Source organism: Symphalangus syndactylus, chromosome X (genome assembly GCF_028878055.3).
Source record: "Symphalangus syndactylus isolate Jambi chromosome X, NHGRI_mSymSyn1-v2.1_pri, whole genome shotgun sequence".
Classification (NCBI taxonomy): Eukaryota; Metazoa; Chordata; class Mammalia; order Primates; family Hylobatidae; genus Symphalangus; species Symphalangus syndactylus.
Genome location: NC_072447.2, coordinates 38,995,187 through 39,008,552, shown reverse-complemented (window position 1 = coordinate 39,008,552; position 13,366 = coordinate 38,995,187). Strand labels below are relative to the sequence as shown.

At 36.5% G+C, this 13,366-nt stretch overlaps 1 protein-coding gene across 10 annotated transcripts in view; it reads right to left on the bottom strand.

Annotated features, from left to right (window-relative positions):
• Window positions 1-13,366, bottom strand: part of POLA1 (DNA polymerase alpha 1, catalytic subunit) — a 298,585-nt gene that overhangs the window by 152,408 nt on the left and 132,811 nt on the right. For all 10 annotated transcript variants that reach the window (XM_055269496.2, XM_055269499.2, XM_055269502.2 and 7 more), the window contains 2 exons: window positions 2,310-2,488; window positions 467-598 (listed from right to left, as the gene is read on the bottom strand). In XM_055269496.2, coding sequence (XP_055125471.1) covers window positions 467-598; window positions 2,310-2,488 — 311 coding nt within the window. The remainder of the gene's footprint in view (window positions 1-466; window positions 599-2,309; window positions 2,489-13,366) is intronic.

Below are 13,366 nucleotides of genomic sequence, written 5' to 3'. Positions count from 1 at the left end.
GGAGTGGTTTAGAGTGCCACATAAACACAAAGTATTAGTTTTGTGTGGGCAGTCTACTAAGATCACCACACACGATCTTATGGCTCTACTTGCTGACAATAGCCAATAGTGATTTTTTTCTTCCTTTATCCAAAGACCCGAGCAATCATTTAATTAGTCTTATTTAGGTAACAATAAACTAAAACATTTCTTAATTATATTCTGGCTTTTTTTTAAAAAAGTAAAAATTTCATTACTTAAAATACTGCTCATAAATGAAAGAGATGTAATGCCTGAGAGAAATTATCAAATAATTTGTCATGCTAATATGCCAAAATTACATACTTTATCATATTTGTATTAATAGTATCTCACTAGGAATTTTTCCCAAAAGTCTTTTCAAAATTTTACAGCTTCATGAAAACCAATAAACAAGTACCAAACCTCAATAAGTTGTGTATGTAAGAATGTCATTATGGATACTTACATCATAGTACTTTTTAATGAAACGTCTAATGTCCATGATCAATTTGTTGCTCAGTTGTACTGTAAAGGTCAGAGGTGAAGCCTTACAATCGACATTACTGCAACGATACAAGCTGGGCTCCATATCGGTTCCCTACATAAGTCAGGAGAAGTATACAAAAAGTTACTGTGAGGCTATAAAAGGGTTTTTGTGCTTAAAAACTTACATGCTGTCCTAGTGTTGAATATTCTTAATTCGTTTTATTGGTGAGTTTTTAACCCTATCTCCTCAATTATTTTCCACCCAAAGACCGCTTTAGTCATACATACCTTCCATTCCTTGCCATCATCATAATGGAGTGCAAAGTCAAAGGGAAAACCCTGAAATCACTATTTGACATTCACTACACGAGGGACTCTATGGATAAAATAATTTTCCCTCTGTAAATACCAGTGAAGTCATGTTACTGGAAATAAACCTCTTTCTCAGAGATACTGATTAAAAACTTTAAATTTGTATTTATTCATTACAAACTTGAAGAAAAACAAGAGCCTTTATCACATTAGTTTGTTTTCATCTTGTCAATTTTAAAAATAAAGTCTAAAAGTTAAAAGTGTAGTACCACAAAAACAGTATTACTTATTGTCTGCTTAGCAAATCTAAAATTTTGGCAATTTTTCCAAAAAATGAAGTGTATTGGAGGAGGGAGGCAGGAGAAGTAAAAATTTGAAATAAATAAATATTAATATTTGGAGAAAACATTTTGTTTTGTTGTGTTTTGTTTTAAACAAAGACAAGGCAAATGTAATATATAGCAAAACTGTTGGGATTTCTGAAGCATTTGTTTTCCTTTCTGATACTTAAACATCTTGGTTTCCTGCTCCAATCTGGTACATAACCCTACCCGCCACGCTAAGCAATTCCAGGTGGAAGAGATTTCAGAGCTTGACATCGGCTCTTCCACAGTTAGCCCATCTGCAAGTCGTCAAGCCTCCATGCAATTAACTATCTTATTTACAGCTGTAATGAAGCAAAACTCAAGGATTTAGCAAGTATTGCTGATCTGTGTCTGCCTCTTCCTTGCACTTGCTTCCAAAGACTGCTTTGTTTTGATTCAAAAAAATGCAAAACATCTGCTGTTTGTCCAAATTAACTTAAAATAATTACTTTTAATTTAGATAAAGGGTGTCTTTTCTTTCAGTTTCAAGGTTTTACACAGTTCTGCTGCCTATTCCTTTGCCAATGGCTAGTACATGCATAACACTGCAGTGGAAATCAAGTAAATTGGCCAAGTTTCAAGCTCTGATCCAAGGTCAATAATACATTTTTTGGCAGTACTTCTTGAAAGGAATGTCTCCCTGTGACTTTTTAAATGTCTAATATGCAAAGACAGCAGAAAAGATAAGAGTACCTTTGCAAAATGGAGGTAAGTGGGATGTGTAAAGACAAACACAAACTTTCCCAAAACACTTAGTTCCCATTAACTTGATTTAAGATAAAGAAAAAATATTGGTCTAAGTCTTAATAGATGGGGGTTGACAGTGGGACAATACAGGTTACTAATTAAGAAATTATAATAAAAATACTTTAAGATAATTTACAATTTTTAAGAGATTCCACTTAAAAACCAAGGTCAAGCACTCTAGGAAGCCAAAACAATATTCAAGCACATTCAAGTAAGAGTTTTCAAACAGAAATAAAAGCAAGCTGTGAAGGTAGATTTTACATGATGCTAAAATACTTTAAACACATGAAAGCAACATGTGTGTGTTTATTTCGCCCTTTTTATATACCCCATAGTGGGGGAAGGGGGTAAGGCCTTTATACAAGTTCACTCACAAAATGAAAGACAGAAACAACTAACCGAACCATCAAAGACATTATCATAAATATTCTCAGTTCCACATGTAGGGCATGGACATTTGAATCTTTCACAGTCCCTGTATTTCTCTTCATCAGTGAGCTGTGCTGGGCCACCAAGTAGAGCATCATTCTCTTCATCTTTATGATAATGATGAACTCTAAATTGGGTGGGGTCAAGTCCTATTAATGTAAAAGAAAAAAACAAATTCAGAAAAGTATTCCAAAAATACCCCAAAGAAGAAAACTCCCACAAAAAATTATTTTAAATTCATGCACATACACACAACCATTTGAACTCAAGAACACATGGACAAATGACTTCTCTTTTTACAAGAGATACTTTATAAATAAAACAAGTAACTGCAACAACACAACACAGAAATATGCCACTGAACATATGGGTTTGGAAGCACCTACTTCGATAGGATGTTTTTATTATTCTCTTAAAGTTACAATGAAAACCTCAAATAAATGTGTACCAAGAAATTCTCTTAAAATCAAAGTCACAATTAAAACTGAGAATAAAATCAGGGAATAAAAATCCCATTAAAGAAAACAGGTTCACTGCCATTACAACTCCTTCAAGTGCAGACACAGCTAACCCTGATTTCCATGCAGTAGTCGATTTCATCTTGGCTCAGTAGTTAACAGCATGTAGGTTGCAATCTAATTCAGTGGTTAAAATTCAGCAGCAGCATCTGAGACAAAATGCAACATGCTTTTCTTGATGTTCGAAATTCAGAAATTTAAAATATGTGCAAAAACAATGGGTCTACAGATTCTATAGGCCAAAATGTCCCTGAGAATCCTGAAACCAAATATACCTTCCATATTTCATTCAAAACAACATAAGAAATCAATCAATGCATGTTTATGCATTTTGTTGCCACAAACTAATTAAAGAAAAGAAACATTTTTAGGCCAACCAATTTAATTTACCCTTGGTCAAAACATGTGTGCCAAAATTTACTATTTGAATTTATACTTAAAAATAATTATTCTACACTGTTTCTTAGAATTTTAGGGATTGCTAAGGGATGCTTTCAAGAAAAGATTGTAAGAGACAATATTTCTATCTTTTGGAAATCTAAGGAAAAGCTTTTGGAAATCTAAGAGAAAACTATCTTATTTTAGAATAAAGGTAAATAAGTAATATAAAACAGTCACTAAGCCAAAAGCTCACAAATACCAAAAATATCTAAAAATTATTTAAAATTTATCAACAGCTACACAGGTAGATAAATCTAACAGATGCATTCAGAATTCAGCGACAGAATCCTAAATCCTATTTGGTCAGCTGTCAAGCGACATCTAGTAATTATAAAATACTGGAGGCTGACTCTTCACAGTTGAAAGGGGCCAAAGAATAAGACAACTGAGACACAGAGTCTCACTTTTCTCACCTGCGAAACGGAGGTAGCATCACTGATCATACACTTTTGAAGTTTAAATTGGATAATATAGAACAAACCGAGTTCAACGCTGCCTACTGCGTGGCAAGCACTAAATAAATGTCATTTGAATGAAAAAATAAAATAGTGAATGAACATCATTTAATCCAGACTATACTCACTCAAGATTATGCATTTAGAAAACTATATGAGACATGTTCATGCTGCATATGAAGTTAATAGTTACTGTTTGTAGGAATTAAAGTATTTCCTAAAGTGGTAGTATATGATAAAAACAAAGAATACACATCCAGAACAATTTGAAAAGCCGTTCTTCATTAGTGACATAAATTATGTTAACATGGGCCACTTGTCACCAAGACACTATACATTTTTATTTTACAAGTTACCTAACCCCTAAGAGAAACAGCAAATTAGAGAATTATGTGGGAATACATATACCTTCACATTTAAAGCTAAGGATGGTCAGAGGAATTGAGAGAGACCACACTGGTGAATGAGGCCAGTTCGTCTCTGTAGTGAGGGGTAACTGTCGCTAATTCAAACTCTAGTTGTGAATCCAAGTATTCACATAATGTTTTGATTTATTTGCAATTATGAGAAAGCAGCTTCACTTTTTCTCTGACCCTATGACTATTAATCAATTTCCCAGGCCAACACTAATCAAAAGATAACGAAAAAGAAAATAAGCAAGATTTTTCTAAAAGGCAAGTTTCTTTCACAGTCCAAAAATAAAGGAACAAAACAATGCTGGTTTGCACATATATACAGAATTGGCCAGGCTACAAAAAGGAACCGAGAGGAGCTACTCTCTACCCCTCCCCACCAGCCATGGCTCACTTGGTGCACCTGAGTGCATGAACCTGCAAGCACTGACCCGGGTCAGCCTGCCTGCAGAGTAAGCCAAAAGTGGGTGTGGGCCATCTTGTTACTTACTCATGGAGAAACACCCAAACCACTGGCTGCAACTTGCGAAAAATACCAGGCCCTATGAAATGTCTACTCTAAATGTCTATCCTAAATATCCATTTCTACAAATCACTCAATCTTCCCATGGCAGTAACAAAGCCAACTGGCTCAGCTAATTACTTCAGATTTATTCCCAAGCTGATTTTTTTTTTTTCAGGGGAAGGAGCTTCAATCTCAGCACTCTCTTGGTCATAGTTCAATGCTAAAATGTAAAAATATAAAGTGAGAAGAGACTGTAATGAGCTTAAAATATTAGGTATATAATGATCCTTGTACAAGTTACTTAAATACCAAAATGCCATTTAAAAAGTTATTTTCTTGGGAGAGCAGTTATAAGTTCAACAGGCAAACCACAGAGGGCTAAATTAAATCATTTTAAGAAAACATACAATGTCATGTTAAAAAAATAAGGATCATTGCTGCTGGAATCTTTTTTGAAAAGGTGAAAATCCAGGGTTAAACAAGCCCCAAACTTAGTCAACACATACATTAGTTTTTCCAAATTCTCACAAAACTGGTAACAGCAGCTTATTTCGAAGTTTCAGTAGACTTTAAACAGTTTTACTGCTTATACCCTAAACTCATTAAGGCTGGAGAGAAACAAGAAACAAGTATCTGGTGCTGCCACCTACAGGTAGAGATTCTGAATTTTAAAATGTGCAAAACAGCAGCTACATATAATTCCATTTTTAATTGTTGTCACTCCAAAATTAAACACTTCAGTCAAAAATGACATTAAAGCAAAATCTTTATTACTGCACTTGCCCTACATGCATATACACCATATAATTAATGTTACACTGTTTACATTAGTCTTTGAGCAAGAAATGCAAAATTGAATCCCAAATTCCTTATTGCTTCTACTGAAAGCTTTCTCTGAACTGGCTTAAAGGAACAAACTTTATGCCCCATTTGAGAAAAGTAACTTCCATTTCTTTTAGGCTAGCTCTTGACAGGTGACTTAAGTCTTTTGGTGAGGCACAGAACGAAGAAAGAAGCAGCCTGCCTGGGCTTTGCAAAACTAGTTATCTGGAGGAAGAGCAGCCGTGGTTTTCCCCCAGAATAGGCTGAGATGATGTATGCTTTAATTCAATTATGTGGCTTGTAGTGATGGACTCATTTGTGCTGGGGTTGAGGGTACAGAAGAGGCAGTGGAATGAAATTAAAATACTGTCATTTATAATTAGAAAATTTCTAGGATCTCACATTATTTTGGCAACAGGATCAAAACTCTCATGTTTCAAGAAGTATTTATAGAAAGTAACATCATAGGCATCAGGGTGGATGAGTTTAGCAGTACTGTCTTTACTTAAGTCACCATAGTCTTATCACACACACCCCCAGTGTGACATTTAGCATAAAATTATTTTTCTACCATTGCACTTTCTAACCATTGTAAATTATACCTGTTTTTAGAACGTTCACCTGCCCCCACTCCCAAGGAGTTTTTAAACTGTTCATAACTTGAGACATATTGTTATTAGAGAGGCTGATACATTTAATCAAATACTTTCCTTCCTTCAAAAGACAAGGTCTCTATTAGTGCAACAGCAAATAACTACAGTAAAACCCTTATATATGTTCATGCAAGTGGGGAAGAGGGAAAATCCACATAAATGAAATTCCTAATGAGTAAAGGGAGTAACTGGTATTTACAAGCAGTTGTTTGTAATATGGATCATTTAATCTATGAGGGAAGCTAATTAACAGAATCCCATTGAGTGAAATTTTTTTGTAAAAATTTCTTAGAGGAAGTAAACCATTTATCTTTTGCATGAGTCCAGGCTTTCATATATCTGGACATCTTAGAGGACAATATGCAAACTGAAAATTTAGTATGATTAAAGAAAAAAATAATTTTCAAATGGTGAATGCTATAGCCACAGAATGCTCATAGCAGCTTTATTCATAATAGCCAAAAATGGAAACACTCTAGATGTCCATCAACAAGTAAATGGATAAACTGGTATAATCTACCATAAAATACTACTCAGCAATGAAAAAGAGTGAATACTGCTACATGCAACAAGACAGATGAATCTCAAAAATACCACGCTAAGTGAAAGAAGTTGCACACAAAAAGAGTATATACTGTAGGAAACCATTTATACGAAAATCTTGAATAGGCAAAACTAACTTATACTGATAGATTTCAGATGAGCGATTGCTACTATAACAGAGGTGCTGACTGGGAAGAGGCACAAGGGAACATTCTGGAGTGATGAAAATGTTCTGTGTCTGTGCCTAGATAACCGATTGTATAATACTCAAGATTTTAGCATTTTATGGTAAGTTATGTGAATTATACTCTTAAAAAGCATGCCAAATAGGAAAAGATGTTTGTGTAGGTTGAACATCCCTAATTCAAAAATCTGAAATGCTCCAAAATTTGAAACATTTTGAGTGCCAACATGATACCACGAGTGAAAAATTCCACACCTGACCTCTATGTGATGAGTTGCAGTCAAAACTTTGTTTCAGGCACAAAATTTTTACAAATGCTGTATAAAACTGCCTTCAGGCTACATGTATAAGATGTATATAAAACATAAATGAACTTCACGTTTAGACTTGGGTCTCATCTCTAAGATAGCTAATTATCTATATGCAACTATTACAAAATCCGAAAAAATCCCAAACACTTCTAGTCCTAAGCATTTCAGATAACGGATACTCAAACTGTAATATATACTTCCAAAAGACTCATTATTAGAACACATAGGAAATGCCTGCAAATCAATAAGAAAAAGAGAAGCCAACAGGACAACAGAAAAAGACTTGAACAGGCACCTCACTAAAGGAAATACTCCAATGGCCAAGAAGCATGTGAAAAGGTGTTCAACTTCATTAGTCATCAAAGAAATACAAATTAAAACCACAACTCTATGCCACCATGTAAAATGAAGATGGAAAACACTATCTTACCAAGTGTTGGTAAGAATGTGGAGCACCCAAACACTGCTAGTAGGAAGTGTAAACGAGTAGAACCACTTTGGAAAACTGGCAGAATCTACTAAAATTAAACACAAGTGTCCCTGATGGCCTAGCAATTCTCCTTAGTACATACCCAAGAGAAATACATGCTTATGTTTGACAGAGGACCTGTACAACAACTCCCAAAGCAGCACTATTCAAAATACCTCAAATGTGGAAACAACTCATAGGTGTATTTCCAGTAGCTAGCCATACAGTGTGGTATATTCAGACAATGAAATATTATACAGAATTTACAGAAAGGAAGGACAACCACATGGATGAATCTCACAAACATAATATTCAGTAAAAGTAGTCTAGACACAAAGAACAAAGACGCAATTTGTGTAATATCCCCCAAAATCCACCTCATCTATGTTATTAGATGCCAGGTATGTGGAGGATCATTTCTAGGAGACATGAGGGGCCTTCTGGGAATGTAGTAATGTACTGTTTCTTGAGCTCAGTAATGACTACACTAGTACATGATGACCTCGTGAAAATTTATCAAGCGGTTTAGTTAGGTTTTGTGTACTTTTCTGTATGCATGTTATACTATGAAAAATTCACACTTAGAAAGGTGAAAAAATTGCGTACTAAATATTTCTTATGAAACATCTATGAATTTGTTGCAAAATGCATTGAAACTCAAACAGATGTAAACCCCATTGCCTAGGAAGAAGTGTTTATTTTTTATTTTAGCAAATATAAAATAAAATAAATTGAGCCTAACTATAATCACATCTTTAGATCTAACTATTTATAGGAAATATAGGAGACAGAGGAACATGTTAAAAGATACCACCAGGATGTGATCAGTAAACTCCAGAATGAGAAAAATTCTATAGGACAAAAAGCCCAGCTTCTTTAATTAACAAACTGGGAGGATCAACAAAGGAAAAAAAAAAATAGAGATTAACCACTAAGTTGACCCTGACTGGATTCCAATCCAAACAAGGAGCTTTTTAAAAAAAGTGTATTCATAGTGCAATCAGGGAAATATAAACACTTGTTGGAAATTAGATGAAATGAAGGAATCGTGAGGTTTTTTTGTGTGATGTGATAATAATGTAGTTATGCCGAAAAGGGGAATCTTTTCTTTTAGAAATGCAAAATGGGCTGGGCGCAGTGGCTCACGCCTGTAATCGCAGCACTCTGGGAGGCCAAGGCAGGAGAATCACCTGAGGTCAGGAGTTCAAGAACAGCCTGGCCAGCACGGTGAAATCCCGTCTCTACTAAAAATACAAAACAAAATCACCGGGGGTGGTGGTGCATGCCTGTGATCCCAGCTACTCAGGAGGCTAAGGCAGGAGAATCGCTTGAACCTGGGAGGCAGAGGTTGTCATGAGCCGATATCGCACCACTGCACTCCAGCCTGGGTGACACAGTGAGACTCTTTGTCTCCCCGCAAAAAAAAAAAAGGAAATGCAAAATGAAATATTAACACACAAAATAAATATCTAGGATATACTTCAAAATAATAGGGGAAGGTGGGAAAGAGGAATAATAAGATTGGCCACCAATGCAGAATACTGAAGGTGGGTGATGAGTATATGAGGGTTTAATCTTACCCTATAATTTAGTATGTGTGATACTAGAAAAAATTTTAAATTCTCTACTACCATATATATATAATAAATATATATAATATATATATACACATTTTTCCATAATAATAAGTTGTGGTTTTTTGTTTGTTTGCTTTGTTTTGAGGCGGAGTCCCACTCTTGCCCAGGCTGGAGGGCACTGGCGCAATCTCGGCTCACTGCAACCTCGCCTCCCAGGTTCAAGAGATTCTCCTGCCTCAGCCTCCCGAGCAGCTGAATTATAGGTGCCCGCCACCACGCCTGGCTAATTCTTTTGTATTTTTAGTAGAAATGGGGTTTCACCCTGTTCTGTTGGCCAGGCTTGTCTCGAACTCCTGACCTCAAGTAATCCACCCGCCTTGGCCTCCCATAGTGCTAGGATTACAGGCGTGAGCCACTGTGCCCAGCCCAACAAGTTTTTAAAATACTACAGATCCTATTCAAAGATAAACAATTTACTGTATAAGTGTCAGACAACCGAAACTGTCTTTCACACCAACAATACACCTCTTCATAATATAAATGGAAAATTTCTGAGTATTTTAGAAGAAATAATAGCCAAGCCTTTGGTTTAAATGAATACCCAAGATTTTTATTTTCCTGGAGAAGATAATTCTCAAAATCCTGACAGAATAAAAAGCCTGATGAGCAGCATTCTCATGACTTCAATCAACTGGTTTTAATGCCCTTGACAATAGACACAAATATAAATTTTAACTTAAAGAGATGTGTATTTCTCAGCAGGAAGCTTTTCAAGTGTCTTCTTCCCTTTTTTTTTTTTTTCTGAGACAGGGTCTTGCTCTGTCACCCAGGCTGGAGTGCAATGGAACGATCACAGCTCACTGCAGCCTCGACATAGCTCACTGCAGCCTCGACCTCCCTGGCTTAAGTGATCCTCCCACCCCAGTCAGCTGAGTAGCTGGGACTACAGGCATGCACCACCATACCCAGCTAATTTTGGTACTTTTTGTAGAGGTGGGGTCTTGCTATGTTGCCCAGGCTAGTCTTGAACTCCTAGACTCAAGCCATCCTCTTGCCTCCCAAAGTGTTGGGATTACAGGCATGAGCCACGCACAGCACCTGGCCTTCCTTTCCTGTTTTTAAACCTGAGAAAAGATGGTAACTCTGTGCTGGAAATATATTTGGAATATAAAATAACACAAATAATAGTCCAAAGATTGCTTGTCTTATAACAAAGCCCACTTCTCTTCCAGCTATGTTGGTAGATGCTGGGGGAAAACAGCTCGGCTCAAGGTCCCCAACCACCCACCTTCTAAAAGGTGAGTTAGTCCTGCAAGAATGGCCATAATCAAAAAATTAAAAAAAAAAAAGATGTTGGTATGGATGTGGTGAAAAGGGAACACTTTTACGCTGCTGGTGGGAATGTAAACTAGTACAACCATTATGGAAAACAGTGTGGAGATTCCTTAAAGAACTAGAAGTAGAATTACCATTTGATCCAGAAATCCCACTAGTGGGTATCTACCCAGAGAAAGAAGTCATTATACGAAAAAGATACTTGCACGCGCATGTTTATAGCAGCACAATTCTCAACTGCAAAAATATGGAACCAGCCCAAATGCCCATCAATGAGTGGATAAACAAACTGTGGCATATATATACACCATGGAATACTGCTCAGCCATAAAAAAAAATGACATTCACGGCAATCTGGATGAAATTGAAGACCATTATTCGAAGTGAAATAACTTAGGAATGGAAAACCAAACATGGTATGCTCTCACTCATAAGTGGGAGCTAAGCTATGATGACACGAAGGCAAAAGAATGACACAATGGACTCTGGGGACTCGGGGGGAAAGGTGGGATGGGGGTGAGAAATAAAAGACTGCACAGTGGGTAGAGTGTACACTGCTTTGGGTGCACCAAAACCTCAAAAATCACCACTAAAGAACTTATTCATGTAATAACCAAACACTACCCGTTCCCCCAAAAACATCTGAAATAAATAAATAAATGAAGGTGAGTTAGTAATTGCTTAACCATTGTTTTACTTCTGGTTTTGGAAAAAACTGTCTTATTAATAATAAAATAACAGTATTAATATTTTGTCAGCAAAGGGGGAACGTGTAATTCATCACCTTAACCTTTTTCTATTTTATTCATACACATATATAATACAGTGTACGTATGTGTACAATGCTGTATTCAGCTTTTTTTCGTTATCCATTTTTAGGTCTTACCCATTTTTCTATAAGCTACACAATCTTGATAAATGTCACTCTGGTGTACTTAATTAAAACAATTTTATCTTTTTAAAAAATTAATCTAATTTAAATAATTTGAGAAATCCGCATTTTCCTTTAAAACCTCTAAGTGTTACAAAGCCAGAGTTGTTACATAACTCATATAAAAGCTCCAAAGCAATTATTCTAAACATGCTCTGGTTTGGTTCAAAGTTCTCAAAGGTCTCACTGCTTATGTGAGATGAGCAGTGTCACTACTGGCCCTCTGTTGTGGGCTAGCGACACAGAAGCAAACCACTGTGTGCTCACTTTATTGAGACTGAGATGCAGGACTGTGCAACTGAAACCCTTAAAGAGGCTCTCTTTGAATTCCCTAAAGTGCTTCGGGGGTGGCTGAGATAACACAGGTTACCTCTGCAGTTCATCAAGCTAGAAGAATTGGTAAGCAGTAGGGTGGGGAACCATTCCCAACTTCACACTAGCCTCTCCACAGCCCATTCCAGCAATGCCTAAAAATGCCTCTACTTTTATAAACTCTTCCATAGTGGGCACAGCTAGGAGTGGTTTCTGCTTCCTTTGAAATTTGATAACCCTTTATTTCACCTTTCTTGGGACATACACTGTGTTGCCCACTAGACTTGCCCACAACAGTGAAATCAATGAAATGATTGGGCTGTAATTTGAATAAAGGGTCCATAACTGACTCAATTTTGTATCCTTCACGGTGCCTATTATGGTGCTAGGCACATCAGGTCTTCAATTAATATTGAATACAAAAATAGACTAGACTGGGAGCATGAGCCATTGGATGACATGCTTGGAATGGCACTCCATCTTGTAAGAGATGCTCTTATCAGCTGATAAGATTTCCTTTAACATTCTGCAATGCACTTGGTATAACATTTTTAAATTTTACTATTAATTATGTTATAGAAAATATTTACAGTTTGGGGCCAGGAGCAGTGGCTCACGCCTATAATTGCAGCACTCCGGGAGGCCGAGGCAGGCGGATCACCAGAGGTCAGGAGTTCGAGACCAGCCTGGCCAACATGGTGAAACCCCGTCTCTACTAAAAATACAAAAATTAGCCAGGTGTGGTGGCACGCACCTGTAATCCCAGCTACTCAGGAGGCTGAGGCAGGAGAATCACTTGAACCTGAGAGGCAGAGGTTGCAGTGAGCCAAGATCGCGCCACTGCACTCCAGCCTGGGTGACAGAGTAAGACTCTGTCTCAAAAAAAAAAAAAAAAAAAGAAAGAAAAAGAAAATATTTACAGTTTGGAAATGGTCATGTTTTATTTTTATAAGAGCTTAATAATGAAAAAAGGCAAAATTCTTTATTGACAAAGTAATACCTGAAGAACTCACTAGCGGCATCATTCTACCCCTACCCATCTGTACTTTACTCTCTTTTTTGTAGGTGGATCTCCCTGGATCTGTCAAAAGCACCCCCAAACATCACTTGGCCCTGTTTCACCCACTGTTGCACTTATTTCTTAGATGGTATTACTGAACCCTGTCTACTGACAAAAACTAACCTCTGTGATATGAGTGTTAGGCATCATTTTTTTAAAAGGAAATTTTTACTTTCCAATTTAACTCAGAACACACTGCGTTAAGTGTGTTCTGTCTTGTTTTAAGCAGTATTCTCAGAAATTAAATTCTAAATTCTCATGTTCTTCAAACCTCAATAATTTCTCAGGACCAACGAGAAAACTGCCCAGATAGCCAAATGCCTGAAATTTTATCACTGACCATGAAGAAAGGTTCTTTATAACTACTGTACAAATCATTGCTCATTGGAGGAAAGATATTACATATAATTCTAAGTACCGTTATACATAAAACATAAATTTATTCAAAGATGAAATTCAAAAATGAACTTTAGACTATTCTCATCACTGGCCTAGTTG